Source organism: Aspergillus puulaauensis, chromosome 8 (assembly GCF_016861865.1).
Source record: "Aspergillus puulaauensis MK2 DNA, chromosome 8, nearly complete sequence".
Classification (NCBI taxonomy): domain Eukaryota; kingdom Fungi; phylum Ascomycota; class Eurotiomycetes; order Eurotiales; family Aspergillaceae; genus Aspergillus; species Aspergillus puulaauensis.
In genome coordinates, this window is record NC_054864.1 from 1308471 (window position 1) to 1323960 (window position 15490).

The window sequence follows — 15490 nt, forward strand, 5'->3', positions numbered from 1 at the left end:
GGCCAGCTTATTACGACCAGCACAAGCGAATCTAATCTAATCTAACCCAAATCAAGGACGAGAACCGGCCGATGGGGGGCAAGCGGGGCGTGGCTTCGTATTCAGGGCTGCGAGGTCGTCGTGATTGGAGAGCAAGAGATCAGATAACGAATGCCAATGTCTGCCCAGCCGGACTTGCGGTAAGCGGAGGTTTTGAATTATTCCTTTTCTTCCAGCTCGCCATACGGTATTCTTCCATGGCCAAATGGACGTTCACCCCAGGCCGCCGGGAGTCCGCAATACGGCTTCATGGCTCATTTCACCGCAGAACAATAGCAATGAACCATACCAAGTCGACGTTTCGTGGCCTCTCGGATGGTCTGCGCAGGAAAGTTCCGTCGCAAATGCTCTGTAAGAGATCCTAAGCTTCTGCTCTCCATGTCTAATCTACTTCAAACCCAGCTACCTTGTAGACGGCAATGCGCTATTCCTTACAGCAACTGAAGCCCTCCGTCGACGGGAATCCCACCGTTCCGAACCAAAAGCCATTGTCGTCGCTATAGGGTACCCCCTCACAGACTCCCTCTTCAGTCCCCGTAGAAGCACCGACCTTACTCCACCGTGCGACAACTACACGGCCCCCGAGGGACCAGACGGAAAACCAAAGATCGAAGGACATGGAGGCGCCGACAAGTTCCTGACATTCATCACCGAGGCCGTGCAACCGTTTATACGTACTGTATTCCCTAATATTTCGTTCCGAAAGACAGCGCTATTCGGTCACTCCTACGGCGGGCTATTTGTTCTTCATTGTCTCTTCACCCGGCCGTCGAGCTTCGATCTCTATCTTGCTGCGAGTCCGTCTATCTGGTGGAATGATTGTTTCATTCTCTCAGAGCTAGCTCGGTTCTGTGACGGCGTTCCTCTAGAACACCCTCCTGTTCTCCGGCTGTCATTTGGGTCCAGGGAGCAGCTCCCTGTGCGGGAGCCAGGGGAATCTCTAGAGAAGTTTGAGAGGAGGGAAGTTGCTGCTCGGAGGAGAGGCATGGAAGATAATTGCAGTGAACTGTACGATCGTCTTTCAAAGGCGGGACTCCTGCGTGGACTTGAATTGAAGGAGTATCTTGATGAGGATCATGGGAGTGTCATCGCGCCCGCTCTCAATGGGGCCATTGTATTCATGGAGATGTGATATTGTCCGATGATGGAATTAGGGTCTTCTGCATCACGTCACGTGGTGACAGGTTGTTATAGGGATACTTTTGCATCCTACTGTTACAATGTTAAGCGTATTTCTGCCTGAGTACCTAACTGGCCTATGACTAATTCGGAGCGATATATGATAAAATGACCTGCCTAGCATAAGCTGCCTAGCATAAGGCATACCGTAAGCCAACTGCCGATCCACAGTCTCCCGCGGGGAACATCACTCACCACAACATCCAACATGGCCTCTCAACCCCAGCCTCGAATCTTTGTAGACGATGTGTGGCATCTTATAGCCGAGTATTTTTCCCAGCCATCTCCATCCAGCTCCCCCGACGGCAACCCAGATGAGGCGACTGAGTATTGGAAACCCAAGAGCTTGGCCGTGCTGACGCCGCACCTCAGCGACCTGATATCTCTGAGCAGCACTTGCACTTATTTCCGGGACCTGCTTGGCCCGCGTATATTCAAGTCGCTTTACCTGCAGAATTCCGCCAAAAGCGCTCGATCTGTAAAGGCAGTTGCAGCTGGGAACTTCTCTGGATGCGTCAGCGAGTTGCGGTATGCTGCCGCTTGTGAGTCGAGTCTATTCCATTTTGATATTGAATTCCCCAGCTGATATTCTCCAGACAAAATTGACTCCTCGCTCGAGGAGCTGTACCCGCCTGAACTGGACAATGTCCTCTCAAACCTGTCTTGCTTCAATAGCCTGCAGCTCCTCAGCCTGGACTTCCCATTCGACCACTCTAATATCCAGCTCCTCCGGCGCGCGCGTAAGCACGACACGCCCGCCAGCACAATCCAGGAACGAGAAGACGTCTGGCTTGGTTTAGTATCAGCGAGTTTCGGTGCCATCACATCAAGCTACACCGACAATAACGCTCCTCAATTCCGCTCCCTCGAAATCCACAACCTCAACCCCGTCGCCCTCCCCACAATCGCAACACCACCATTCCACTCCCTCCTCTCACGCCTCAAATCCCTCAAACTCGCTCTCGAACCTCCCCACTACCTCTCCCTACACAGGATCATCACCCCACAGTCCGCCTCGATCTCCCTCGACAACTTCGGCCCCTGGCTCTTCAACCACCTCACCTCCCTCGAAGATCTCTCGTTCAACCCCTCCGATTCCGGCCCTCACATGGGAAATGCGGGCCAGGATCCCGCTTATATCCTGGACATCGGCCTGCGGAACGCAACAATGCCGAGCCTGAAGAGCGTCACGCTGGCGAATATCTTTATCTGCGCTGAACTGACGGGCTTTCTGCGTCGGCATTTGGCAGCCCTGGAAGGTATCGCGTTGCTTTTCTGTCGGGCTTATGTGCCGTACTCTGGCAATAGCGCCGACAACAACAGTGAATACCCCAATACATCCTGGACCACCCTCTTCAAATCCCTAAGCTCTGCAAACCCTCCAGTTCTGAAGTCATTCACGTACACCACACCCCAGGACGAACTGATCCTATGGAGCCCGGACGACGACTGGCTCAGCAGGGACCTCGTGGAAGCAATGCATCGCAAGCGGGCAGCGGAGCCTGATACGCTGCTCTTCCCGCATCATGAGATACCCGATGCCGGGTATCCTATGAGGGATATGAAGGCTAATATCAAGAGTTTCCTAGCTGGGGAGGATTATAGGGCTTTTTTGGGGCTTAGAGGTGTTCTTAAGGGGGATGGGGGTCGGGACGAAGTGCCGCTGGAGTGGGATAGGAAGGGGTATGGGAGGTGGAAGTATATCCCTGTTAGTGAGAGATGAGGTATATCCTTGGAAGAGCAAGTATTTGGTACTAAATGATTATCTCGCGTAGTTCTAATTATATATGAAAAGCTGGTTTGCTTTCATCATAAATACTTGGTTCCAACGAAATTTCAGACTAAACAATGTCAATACGCTGTTCATTATATAGGTCCAACCCTAGGAAATTCAACAACGCATGGACTTCGACATTACCGCCGCCCGAATACCCCTCAGGCCCCTGAAGAGTCCATATCTCCTGCCGAGCACGTAGCTGGCTCTCAAATTCGGAATGGCTCCAAAGATACCTTGGCTCCAGGTGCGGTCGTCGTTGCATGTCTGTTCCATGATGTAGATATGGTCCCAACGCAGCGAGGAATTCCTCGTGGTTATTGGCCCATTTCCTCGGTAGCTGCGTACCGGGGAATGACTCCCACGATTCTCCAAGGCACGTCGCGGTGTATTCAAAGTGTTTCAGGAGCTTTTCGGTGGCCTGTGCCCATTGTTTAATCTCCGACTGGTGAGAGCGTAGTCGGTCTACCATTGGCGACCATTGCAGTTCCGGCTCCGATTCCGTTGTGTCTGTTGGTTGGAGGAAAGACCAGCAGAATCGAGATAAATCCCATGTATATAGAGACGGGTACATTCTTCCAGTCTGGCTGACAGAGTAAAAGTCGGGTCGCTTAATTTCCATCTTTCCCTCGCCTGTTCTTTGAACTGAGATCATCTGGTTGACTTCCAGCAGGAATTGCCAGATGGCTGACTGGTCGCGGAACATCCATCCTAATTCCTGATTCCACTTAATCCAGTCCTCCCGTAACTGCCTCTCGATCCTTTCGAGAGCCGGGTGGTACAGCATCAGAAACTTTAGGACCCTGAGTCGCACAGTGGTCATCGAGGGTAGGTTTGTTTCGGGGTCAGGAGGCATAGGCTCTAGTCTCGAATACAGCTGCTGTAGATAGCTGTCCTCCTCTGGGGTCATTGCTGATACATTCAACCCTGAAGGCTTTCCCTTCCCCCGTCTATCCCGCTGATACCAGGGGACAAGGAAAGTTGAATTAGGAGATCCAATCGAGAGAGCACATACGGACACCAGAATATAAGCGCCCTCTCTTTCTGTCTTCCTGAGTATTACAGGGTAACGATATTCATTCAATACAAACAGCCCGTCTGTTTCATCAACCTCATAATTCGGATGAGGAATCGACAGCACGCAGAACCCTCGGGGGCCTGTTGGTATCTCGATGTAGGTATAGCCTCCAAATTCTCTCCTCTGGCCTGTTATACTGCACAGCTTAAAGCCTTGTAGCCGCATGGTTCCCGTGGCAGAACTCACTTCAATATCGCGGTCGGTTCTACCAAGACCATCAAACTTGATCTGTATGGCGCCGTCTAATAGCAGGTCGTCCGGTTCACCCCTGACCCAAGTCTTCATGACAGTGTCCAGAGACGGCAGTGACAGCTTTTGGGACCAGTCAGGAACCCAAGACGGAAGGTCAAGGGTCCTATCCTTCTGTCCCGCCACTGCAAGAAAGTCCATCGTGTCCCAGCTTTTAGTAAAGTATGCCGCGATGCCTATGTATACGTTTTCAGTAGCCAGTCGATAGTCGGGACTGATGAACTTCTCGCCCATTAGTCCCAAAACCGCAAAAACTTTGTCTCGTGGATCGGAGCATTGGTATGAGGATGCGTCCACTAGGACATTCAACAGATCCCTCCCCATAAATGGGTACCATTTTGAATCCTTGAATAGCCAAGACGGTATATTCAAGCCGGAGCAAGAGCCTCCAAAGGCGCGTTTGGGCCACCGTACAGAGTGATCACCCCAGATTAACTCCAGCTCACGGGCCATGAGAGTCTCCTGAAGAACCCAGAGACGGGAAAAGTAAGGCAGTTCAAGCAACGCCGATACGCTATCCTGGACACTCTTGTCCATGGCGGGGTGATCGCCTGGCGTTGGTTGAAATGCTGTAATTTCTTTAAGAAAGCTGAACGCTGGGCCAAATTCAGACGGTTTGTCTCCAACATAGGCCAAAACTTTCGTCGCCCTCGCGTAGATCTCGCGTAAGATATGAACCTGGCCATTCTTCTCGACTGGGTTTGTCTGGTTTATACACAGCGAATCCACCCAGAGCAGTCTATCGCCCTTCCGACGCCTAAGCCGCCGAAGAGCCTTGCCACAGGTGGTGGGTACATATGCGACATCCCAATAACTCCCTATAAATACCGGGCAGGGTTCGGTCGAGTCAGTGAGATCCTTCACAGAGGTATACGATAGAGCGTCGTACAACGGAAGAGGGATTTGGTTGATGTGTATAGTCTCGAGGTCTACGTGGATCGGGTCTCCGTCTGTGCCAGGCTTCAGCCGTAAGAGGCGTATACTGTCTTCGGATGGAAGTTCTGGTAGAAATGATTTTGGGGGTTCTGATTCATGTAGACCACTTTTTGAATCGCTCTGGAATATACCACTTTCGTTTCCGATGTTCCAACCACTATAATTAACTGCAGCTGGCCATGATAGATTCATTCGCCTCCGATCTTGGAGTTCAGGCACTGGACATGGCTGGGGGTGCACTGTGTGATCTTCTAACGATGGGATCGCGAAGCAATAGCTGCAGCAAGGAAGGCCGCTCGCTGCAGAGACATCTGGTCGTCGACAGCCGGACTCATGCCAGCGATGCATTGTAACTGGGGATGGAGGATGGAGAGACGGGGCGAGGGCCGCGAGTGAGAAATATGAGGCTGCGATCAACAGGCAGTCACGGGTCCGTGCCCGTCCTCAGGCAGCAGTGAGTCACTGGCATTTCCAGGTAAATAAAATAGAGTTATTATTCGAGATGTAGCAGTAAATATCCAGGGATGGCGCTGGCTGGCGAACTGATCGATATTAGGGCACTAAGTCTAGATTCTTCTGTGACTAAGGCCAAGTAATATGGTTAGTTATGTCTATTTACTTATCATATATATATATTAATTCAATGAATGGTTGTCGCCCCGCATTTTCCGGCGTCATGGCTTATTTACATCGTCCCCGCACGCTATCTCGGTCCCATCTTCAACCTCATGTACGGCACCTCTCGAGGTGCCCCATCCCTTATATTATTATTGCATCTGCGGCTTTAATGTGTCGGTCTCCTGTTTCACGTTAACCGACCGAACCACCTGATGACGAAACATGGCTGATGCTCTGCGGGATCGACATTGCCCCCCTCTCCACTTATAACGAACGTCTGCGCATTCCGCAGTGCTATCTCCATCAGATGTCCTTCTTCGTCCACTGGAGAAGTACAAACTCAACATGCACCTCAATCTCGGATTCATCCTGGGACTCACATCGTTAGCGACCGCGGCATTTTCCACGACTACCCGTGAGCGCGATATTGTCAACCATCGACCCACGCGACCTCCTTCATATCCTCTGGCTGTTAGGAATCCGTACCTCTCAACATGGATGCCCAGCGACCAAGTACAGACACTGCCATATGCAGAACCCCAGTTCTGGGCTGGTCAGAGCCTGACCTGGTCCATTATGGCGCGAGTTGACGGCCAGGCGTATAGTCTGATGAGTATCACGAATCCTGGCGACAGGATCCGCCCTGCTATTGTGCGAACCGCTGAGTATACTGCAACACATTCTGTATTTACGCTTTCTGCTGGTCGAGTTATCTTTACGTTGGACTTTTTCTCTCCGATATCTCCGTCTAATTATTTAAGGCATTCGCTTCCATTCAGTATGGCTTGTTTTGGCTGTTCCGGGAGTCTATGCAGAGCTAATGTATGCTGCAGGTTATTTGACTGTGAGTGTCTCCGAGGCCAATTCAAATGACATCCAGATATATACAAGTATCGATGGCAGATGGGCTGGGAGAGAGCAAAACACCGCGCGCAGCTTCCATCGGGACGGCTCCACGTTGGCATATGCTCTCAAAGTGAAGGATGCAGTTCCATATACCGAACAAAGCGACATGGCTACTTGGGGTGAAGCTATCCTTTCGTCGCAGCGGACTTCTCAATCAAAGCTTTCCTTTTCTTCGGGGAAGCGCGGAGAGGTGCGCTCCCAGTTCGTTAACCACGGAAAGTTGTCTGGTAAAGACGACACCTGGGTCCCTGGCGAAATCGTTGCGTTTGCCCATGATCTTGGAGCTGTTAGTGGGAATCATTCTGTAAATTTCGCGGTGGGATATGTGAGGGAAAAGGCCATCAATTACCTAGGGAAGCCGTACACAGGTTACTACAGGGCCGAATACCCGGATACTTATAAAGCGTTATCGCACTTCTTCGAAGATTACCCTGCTGCGGCTCTCGAATCCGATATCGTCGACTCTGTGATGGAATTGCAGGCCAAGAATGTAGGCGGTACTAAGTACGCTGATATTGTCTCCCTCTCGGCTCGCCAGGCATGGGGAGGGCTTGATTTGACCATACCCAACGACTCACTGGACGCAGACGACGTGCTGGCGTTTGTCAAGGAGCTCTCCAGCAACGGCAATCTCAACACGGTAGACGTCATCATGCCTGCACTTCCTATATACTACGTTATGGATCCAGACTATATCCGCCTTTTGCTGGAACCAATGATGCGCTACCTTGCTGCTGGCCGTTGGCAGCAGCCGTACGTGATCCATGATATGGGCGCGCACTACCCCAACGCCATTGGTCATGATGACCAAAAGGCAGAACCAATGCCTATTGAGGAGTGCGGAAATCTAATGGTTCTCGTTCTGGCCTACGTAAGGGCAACTGGTGACAAGGCCTGGGCAGACCAGTACATCCACCACTTGCGAAAGTATGCGGACTACTTGGTTGAAAACAGCATCGACATTGAACTGCAGCTGTCCTCCAACGATGCTGCAGGCCCTCTCGCCAATGAAACCAACCTTGCGATAAAGGCGGCAGTTGGGCTCAAGGCATTTGGAGAACTAAGCGGGCTCACCGAGTATTCGCGGATCGGCGAAGAGCGCGCCGAGCTCTTCTTCACCCAGGGCCTTGGGACCGACGAGGGAAAATCTCATTTCGTTCTGCAGTACCCTAATGAGCCTGCGTCATGGAAGACTCCGTACAACCTATTTCCGGACGTGCTGCTCAACCTCGAAACGTTCCCCAGGGAAGCCTATCAGATGGGAGACACGTTCTTCAAGGGCGTCCGTGCGGAGTACGGCGTTGCATTGGACAACCGGCAGGACTGGGCCAAATCTGACTGGAACATGTGGCTGGCGGGCACGTTCGGCGACAAGACCACTCGCCGCGAGTTCATCCACGATCTGTGGGCATACATGTCCAATGGCAAACACAACTGGCCATTCTCCGATCGCTATATCGCCACATCAGCCCAGGGTAATGAGCCCGGGCGTCCTGTTCTGTGTCGCGCGCGACCGACAGTGGGTGGCCACTTTGCCTTAGTTGCGCTACAGGGCCCCAAGTGTCTGCAAGCTGCGGTGGCGCGAGAGCTCGAGGATGCGCAGAAGGCATCCGAGATAGTAAGAGAGGATCTGTAGAAGTAGCAAGCTGGTTGCACATATACTCGCACACTGTATTTAAATGCCGTCAATGCTGAACATACCCATTCAATGGAATGGTAGAGTTGAAACAGTCAGTTGTTTGTAGATGTTTAAATGTTGTGCACGCCCCTGGGATTACATAATCGCAGCTCTTTCGAAAGTTCCAAACCCGCTGCCTTTTTTGCTGTTGCTCCTCTTCACCAACTGACGCTCTTGTCTACCTCGCCCTTCCTTCTCTTCTTTGTCGCTTTTCATCTCCTTCCGTCTGCTTCTCCGTTTTCTCGACCTTCGACTTGTGTTCTCCCCATGGCTTCTGTGAGTAGCCCCCTCTGTTGTTGTCGCCCCCGAGCAACCCCCGACCCCGTGCAGTGGGAGCTTAGCTGTCCAACGTCATATTCTCCCACCTCGAGAGATGCACGCGTCGGACGCCTGTTCCGCGCGCCCAATCTACTTTATTGTACTCGAGAACTCGATGCTAATCTCTTCCGCCTCTCGTTGTAGCCCCGTCCCCCTCACAACTTCGCTGGACCGCAAGGCTATTCGCTCCCTAACGGTGCCTCAGGCCCAGTCCCCGGAGCCGCTCCTCTACTACCCAACAACGGACGAATCATTCAAAATGGGCCTGTGAGAGTGTTGTGTATTGCAGATGTTCGAGGTAAGTTTTTTTTTGTGGGAGTCGCCTGACGATTCTACTTGAATTCCAAAAGTAAAGTTGGTGGGCTAACGTCAGTGTTTTAAACTTTTTTTGATCCACAGGAAATCTGAAGTCTCTGAACGAGTTGGCCAGACAAGCCCGCGCAGACCATATTATCCACACCGGTGACTTTGGTTTCTACGATGATACATCGCTGGAGCGGATTGCGGACAAGTGAGTACTCAAAAAGGCAGTTGGGGTGTAACACTCTTGGCGCGCTTTTCAGTTTGATACACGAGTTGTCGTGAAAAAAAAAAAAAGATTTGGTCGGCTAACGAACATGAATTTTTATTATAGAACCCTTAAACATGTTGCTCAATACTCTCCCCTTCTACCGGAAGGCGTGAAGCGCGCAATTGCTCAGACCCCTCCCCAGCAGTCGATCAAGTCGCGGTTCACACCAGACCAACTACCCCTTTCAGAGCTCTCCATGCTGCTGGATAAGCGGCTCACACTCGATGTTCCTGTATACACTGTATGGGGTGCGTGCGAGGATGTTAGGGTGCTAGAGAAGTTCCGCTCAGGTGAATATAAGGTTGACAAGCTGCACATCATTGACGAGGCCAACTCTCGGTTGCTGGACATTGGTGGCGTCAAGCTGCGTCTGCTCGGCCTGGGAGGTGCGGTTGTGATGCACAAGCTTTTCGACAACGGTGAAGGAAAGACAACCATTGCGGGTGGCCAAGGAACCATGTGGACGACTCTGCTACAAATGGGTGAATTGATCGACACCGCCAATCGTGTTTACGACCCGTCGGAAACCCGTATATTTGTTACGCACGCTTCACCTGCCCGTGAAGGAATGTTGAACCAGCTTTCTGTGACTCTCAAGGCCGACTTTTCTGTCTCTGCCGGGCTTCATTTCCGCTACGGTTCGTCCTACAACGAGTTCTCTGTTAACCCCTCGCTCGACCACTATCGGGGCAAGCTGGCCGCGTCCAAGGCTTCTTTCAACGATGTGTGGGAAACAGTGCGGGGTGAAGTCGAGTCCGCTATTCACCAGAACGATGCTCAGAAGACCTTGCTGGAAAACGCCCTTGGTGTGGTTGAGAAGATGCCTGCTGTTGCCAATGGCGGGAACCCCTTCGGTGGCCCGGTCAACCCTGGTAGTGCTAGCGGTCAGGTAGACGAGAGTGCTTTCAAGAACATGTGGAACTTCAACTTGGCGGACGCTGCCTTTGGATTTTTGGTCCTTGAGATCGAGTCTGGACGTATCGGCACGGAAATGCGCGCTCAGGGATTCAACTTTGCTCACCGTACCGGCAAGCCCCTAGCCTCTGGTGCTCCTCAGCCTGCTCCTCAAACAGGTGCTCCTGTCAGCGTACCTTCTCCCGTCAACGCCGGTCGTCCTAATGTTGCCACACCTCAGTTTGGTCAAACTCAGCCCATTCCCGCTCGTGCCGCGCCCCCTGCACAGGGCAAGGGACCTGCCGCTGCAGCTCGCACCTCTCCTGCTCCGGTCCTCCCCAAGTCCGTAACTCCACAGCCCTCTGCTACAGCTGATTCTGCTGAAAGCTCGGTTACTCTCGAGGCCAATGGTTCGGCACACCCCGAGAAGCAAGGAGAATCCCCAGCCCCCAAGACGGAGCGGAAGCAGAGCAACGCTCTGTTCATCTCGAATGTTGAGAACGAGCAAGCTGCGCGGGAGTTGTTCGGCGAAGATGACAAGGCTAAGCTACTAAAGGTAGAGAAATGGGGCAAATACAACCATGTCGCCACATTTGGAACCGTGGAGGATGCCAAGGCTGCTCTTGATCACCTCCCCATCGAAAACAAGAAGTCCACTCCTCCCGGCCAACCACGAAAGCCCAACGTCAAGTTCTTCGAAGACCGTGGCAGCCACCGTGGGAATGCCGGCACGTGGCAAAGCAGCAACCGAGGTGGTAGCAACGCATCACAACGCGGAGGATATCAGAGTGGAGGAGCTAGCGATAGCGAAACTGGACGCGGACGAGGTTTGGGCGGACGAGGCGGCGGTCGTGGGCGCGGTGACCGCGGACGCGGCGGGCGAGGTGGTCGCGGAGGGTTCAACAAGTCAGGCCCAACGGATTCATCTGCTCCATCAACGTCGACACCGACCGGTGACAAGCCCGCTGCGTCTGGCGACGCCTAAGGCATGATTTTGATCTATTAGCATGTTTTTCCATCTAGTATTCCCTCTAGTATCTTGTATTCCCTCTTCGCTTCAGTGTCAATTTTCCCCCTTTTTTTCTCGGCCGCCTTTACCTTTACTCGGCCTATGTCCTGTGATGTGATGCGCTATAACCAAATTCTACTGTTTTTAGTAGCTTAATTTCCATTTGTGTGTAATAAAAAAACAACTTTTTCTCTTCAATTGCTGCTTGTAAAGTATCTGCTTTTATACAGTCCACATCTAATCAACCCTCTCAACATTATCTACAGCTTCCCCTAAATGCCCAAGAAAGGGTACTTGGCTGGGGCGTTCAAGTCCCTGCGGGCTATGACGATGATGGGGACTTTGGAGGACATGTTTATTGGTAGCGGTCTGGTCCTGGGGTGTCTATATTAAGAAGGTACGCTATAGAAATATACGGGATATGGTTTCTCGGTCCCCTACAGGTAACAAAGAGATTTTGGCAATATGGCGCTGTCTAGCACTTCTTCGTCTTGAGTTGGGTTGTTCTTGATTATTATCAAAAAGGAAGTACAATAACACAAGCAGAGTAGTTAGGTAGCAAATTGTCGTCAATGCAAGTAAGTACAAATGAACCCACCAAGCATCAAACCCAATGAATGTGTTAAGAGATATGAACGAATGCAAACGCGAAAGCGCCTGTTCCCTGCTGCCCGATTTTCCAGTATTCTCCATGTGTGTCTTTGTGTCCGAAGCAACTCCGGGTTTCCTATATGAATAGATGACGTATTTTCCTTCCTGTGGTGTGGCATAAAATTCAACCCAAATTCGAGCCGATATGATGCTCTTGGTGTACAGACTTCTGGTTCAATTGCATGCGCATCCACCGCCCATTCGCCTTATGAAGCAAGAAAAGAAGTGAGAAAACATAAAAGATATCCATAAATCATGACATTTTGCACCAATTCAACTTGTAGTTGTGTTTGTGCATCCCATTAGTAAAAAGGCAAAGTTGTATCATATCCCATTACTCCAAATATCATCGAGGTATCATATCGAAGGGTGTATGTATCCCAATTCGAGAAGCAGACGATTCCATGGTTGTTGGCACTGCATATTCCTTCAATGTGTCTTTAGACACGGCCAATGATATCATCCACATCCCTCTGATTCACGACGACACCGCCCTCAGAGCAGCGAGCCTTGGTGCGTAGTTCGGAGCACAGGTTATCGACGTCGATCTCCCCGTTACGGAACTTCTCCATGGATTGCAATCGGTCCCTGCGAAAGCAAAAATTAGCACACTTACAACGGTGCTAACGGAAGTAGTTAAAACATACCAAATCTTGTTGCAAGACATCATTTGGGCCTTGTCCTCCCCTGGCACGACTTCCTCATCCATCTTACTATCAATCTCATCAAGAATGCTCTTCTTGGGCTGTGCATGGGTGCCAGCCTCACTAAGATTATGAGACGGGCTACCCAGGTCAGGCAATGGGAATGCATCATCAAAGAACGTGTTAAAATCTTGCGATAAAATCGCATCTTGAGGCTCCCGCCAATCCCCAAATAGAAGAGGGTCAAACTGGCCTCCGTTCTGCTGAGCCATGAAATCAATTCCAGGGACATTTTCGGTGTTCTCTGGCTCGGTGGGGGTATTCGTCGCGCTTTCGCTCCGGTGTCTCACAGCTGGAATAGGGTTATTAATGTTGCCGCAGGCCAGGCCAAGCTGCGCGCAGAATGAACCCTCACCGTCAATGGTGCAAGCGTGTCCGTCGTGAGATTCCCTGGGCTTATTGTCCGGAGACTGTACGCTAGGTTCTGGGGAGGTGCCGTTAGACGACAGGAAGTTATGAGAGTCTGACGAAGACGATGGAGAATCAGAATTTGAGGTGTCATGGCTCTGCCCCGTTTGTCGGTTGACATTGTAGGCAGACAAATTCGGGGTCTGATTCGTCGAACGTCCATGTGTGGTGGCCGGTGATGCGTTAGCTGGCTTGGCTGGTGTGGCTGCCTTGGGAGAAGCAGAGTTAGGACCCCTGCTGTTAGCTGAAGTTTGGAGTGCAGGCTGTCGTAAAACCCCAGGTATCGGTGTGGTATCATTCGAGTTGTTCTGGCCGGGCTTGGCTTGTGAGCCACCGTTAAAGATGCGGTTTCCGGGTAGATCCCCAAACTTGGGGAAATCGAACATGAAGTCATTATTGTTCAACCCGGACATGCGGTTGGCGTTGCCTGGGTATGAATTGATAGCTGAAAGCGCGTTTCCTTGTGTTACCCAAGAAAGACGCTTGCGATACTCTCGCAGTTCAACCTGTAAACGCTCCACTTGAGCTTTGAGCAATCCATTTTCCTGATTAGTGTCGTCGGATTCCTTTTGCAGCTCGTCTACTTTTGTTTCCAGATCCTTCAAGTGCTTCTCCTTTCGCTCGCGGAATGCCCGTTGTGCTGCACGATTCTGTGCCTTGCGCTTCTAGGAGAGAGTCAGCAATCACTGCTTCTGCATCAGTTACCATCTGTACATACCGACGTCGGCTCTGACATTAAAGGCTTCCTTCCTGGTTTCTTCGATGCCTTTTCATCGCTCTTATCGTCACTTTCCCTTCGTTTCTTTCCAGAGACTTCGCTTGTGCTTTCAGAATCCTTTCGCTTATCACCGACTTCATGATCGTCCGAGATTGCACTTCCCGGCAGATCACCAATCAGGTTTTCGTCCGAGCCGGGGAAGTCCCATTCGAGATCTGGGTTGAAGTCAAGGTAAGGGCTCTCATCGTAGTTTAAGTTGTCGAAATGGTGATTCGAGCCATCGAACGCCGGAGACGCACTAAAGCTTCCCGTGGACGCTTGACCCGGTGTATCGGTAGGATTTGACCCGGGCTTTGGTGCCTGACCGTTGGGTTTCTGCTTGTTGTTCGACGAGAGAGCGGCGAGGAGGAGATCCTGCTGGCCAGGGGAAAGGTAGAGACCTTGTTGGTACAGAGTGTTGAAGTCGGACATCGTGGAAATGCGAAAATTTGCAAGGAAGCTTGAAAGACTTCAGTATGCAAAGGCACGAGTTGTCGATTAAATTAATCCGGTGGGTGGCGTTGCAGACACGAGACCTGTTGACGATTGGTAGTCAGGTCGGGCTTCCCGCCCGTTTGCCGTCTCGATATTTACGACAAGGTCGAATTGCAGTGTTGAAGCTATTGGCAGCTTGTGTCGAAATGTACAATGGTCGGTCAGATATGACGACGAAGTGTGAAAGATACTCGATGCCGGCAATGTACAAGAATGGGGATTGTGTCTTCGAGGTTCAAGTAGAGCAAGAAGCGGTGTTAACACAGAAGGGAGGCTTTCCTCGAAGAGAAATTGCCAGATTGATAGGAAGTGAGAGGGGAGGGTGAAACAGGTAGCGGAGGGGTCAGATGAGAGATGAAATGAAGTCAGAAAAAGAATTGGCAGGGGAACTAGTGCCTCCGGCAGCCGTCGGTGGTTGGCTGGGCAGTGAAACAAGAGGAAGAGCCACTATTCAGGCCGATATTGGACGAGATGAGGAAGCCTGGGTGAAGCGTGGAGGCAAGAAGTGCAGGCAGAGAGGGGACGGTTGATGCAGTCACGGGGTGTGGCGGAGGGAAAAGCAGCGGCAGTTATTGACGACTCTGATTGGTTGAGCCCACGTGGTAGCCAATGATGTGATCCCGCCGGGACTGCTGCTTTTACTGCGCAAAACGGGCCAACACTGCTTAGAAATCAGGCAGGATAGTCGATTCTCTGACCTTCTCGACTCTAGAGACTTTTTAACTCCGACTCTGCTCCGTCCCTGAAGGCTGAAGAGTGAAGACTTCTAATAATTATTCCAGTTCAGCCTCATGCTCCGTTATCGCACCTTCGTACTTTTGTTCTCCAATTTCCAGACCTCGAACACATGGCTCTCCTTTGTTCGACCAAAGACTACGTAGGAGGTATGAGCTCATCATCACATTTCTCAATTTCTCGATCGACATCGGTCTTATCAGACCCCCCATTCTTCGGATGCGCGGCAAGTCTCCGTGGCTGGTTCACCCACAACATCGATAGCCTACCGCCAATCACCAAAGCCCGAGGAAGCTAATCCGCTCGAGGGAGAAGTGAGAACGCGGGAAAAGCAGGCATTTAGACCAGCACGGGGAAAGCATGGCGCCAACTCATTGGGCTAGCCATTCGGTATCCAAAACTTTCTCAATTGTCGTTTCCGGGCACCAGGATCCCTGGTCGGCGAACCCAAATCTCATTCGATATTCGGAGATTCTGGGCCCAGGTCTGAC

At 51.4% G+C, this 15490-nt stretch overlaps 6 protein-coding genes across 6 annotated transcripts; 4 read left to right on the forward strand and 2 right to left on the reverse strand.

Annotated features, from left to right (window-relative positions):
• Nucleotides 1-317: 317 nt before the first annotated feature.
• On the forward strand, nucleotides 318-1171 carry APUU_80521S (alpha/beta hydrolase; the record flags this gene model as incomplete). The annotated part of the gene is made up of 2 exons (XM_041696811.1): nucleotides 318-390; nucleotides 453-1171. 2 exons carry the CDS (start codon nucleotides 318-320, stop codon nucleotides 1169-1171), a joined length of 792 nt encoding a protein of 263 aa, XP_041562404.1.
• A 255-nt stretch (nucleotides 1172-1426) lies between these two features.
• On the forward strand, nucleotides 1427-2941 carry APUU_80522S (uncharacterized protein; the record flags this gene model as incomplete). The annotated part of the gene is made up of 2 exons (XM_041696812.1): nucleotides 1427-1760; nucleotides 1815-2941. The coding sequence occupies 2 exons, from the start codon at nucleotides 1427-1429 to the stop codon at nucleotides 2939-2941; spliced, it is 1461 nt and encodes a 486-aa protein (XP_041562405.1).
• A 118-nt stretch (nucleotides 2942-3059) lies between these two features.
• On the reverse strand, nucleotides 3060-5603 carry APUU_80523A (uncharacterized protein; the record flags this gene model as incomplete). Its single annotated transcript, XM_041696814.1, has 1 exon — nucleotides 3060-5603. The coding sequence occupies one exon, from the start codon at nucleotides 5601-5603 to the stop codon at nucleotides 3060-3062; it is 2544 nt and encodes an 847-aa protein (XP_041562406.1).
• A 615-nt stretch (nucleotides 5604-6218) lies between these two features.
• On the forward strand, nucleotides 6219-8415 carry APUU_80524S (putative glutaminase; the record flags this gene model as incomplete). The annotated part of the gene is made up of 2 exons (XM_041696815.1): nucleotides 6219-6651; nucleotides 6707-8415. 2 exons carry the CDS (start codon nucleotides 6219-6221, stop codon nucleotides 8413-8415), a joined length of 2142 nt encoding a protein of 713 aa, XP_041562407.1.
• Nucleotides 8416-8724: 309 nt separating this feature from the next.
• APUU_80525S (uncharacterized protein) lies at nucleotides 8725-11225 on the forward strand (the record flags this gene model as incomplete). The annotated part of the gene is made up of 4 exons (XM_041696816.1): nucleotides 8725-8733; nucleotides 8920-9073; nucleotides 9175-9286; nucleotides 9410-11225. 4 exons carry the CDS (start codon nucleotides 8725-8727, stop codon nucleotides 11223-11225), a joined length of 2091 nt encoding a protein of 696 aa, XP_041562408.1.
• Nucleotides 11226-12340: 1115 nt separating this feature from the next.
• Nucleotides 12341-14201, reverse strand: yap1 (putative bZIP transcription factor AP-1/Yap1; the record flags this gene model as incomplete). The annotated part of the gene is made up of 3 exons (XM_041696817.1): nucleotides 12341-12488; nucleotides 12548-13677; nucleotides 13731-14201. The coding sequence occupies 3 exons, from the start codon at nucleotides 14199-14201 to the stop codon at nucleotides 12341-12343; spliced, it is 1749 nt and encodes a 582-aa protein (XP_041562409.1).
• Nucleotides 14202-15490: the final 1289 nt, after the last annotated feature.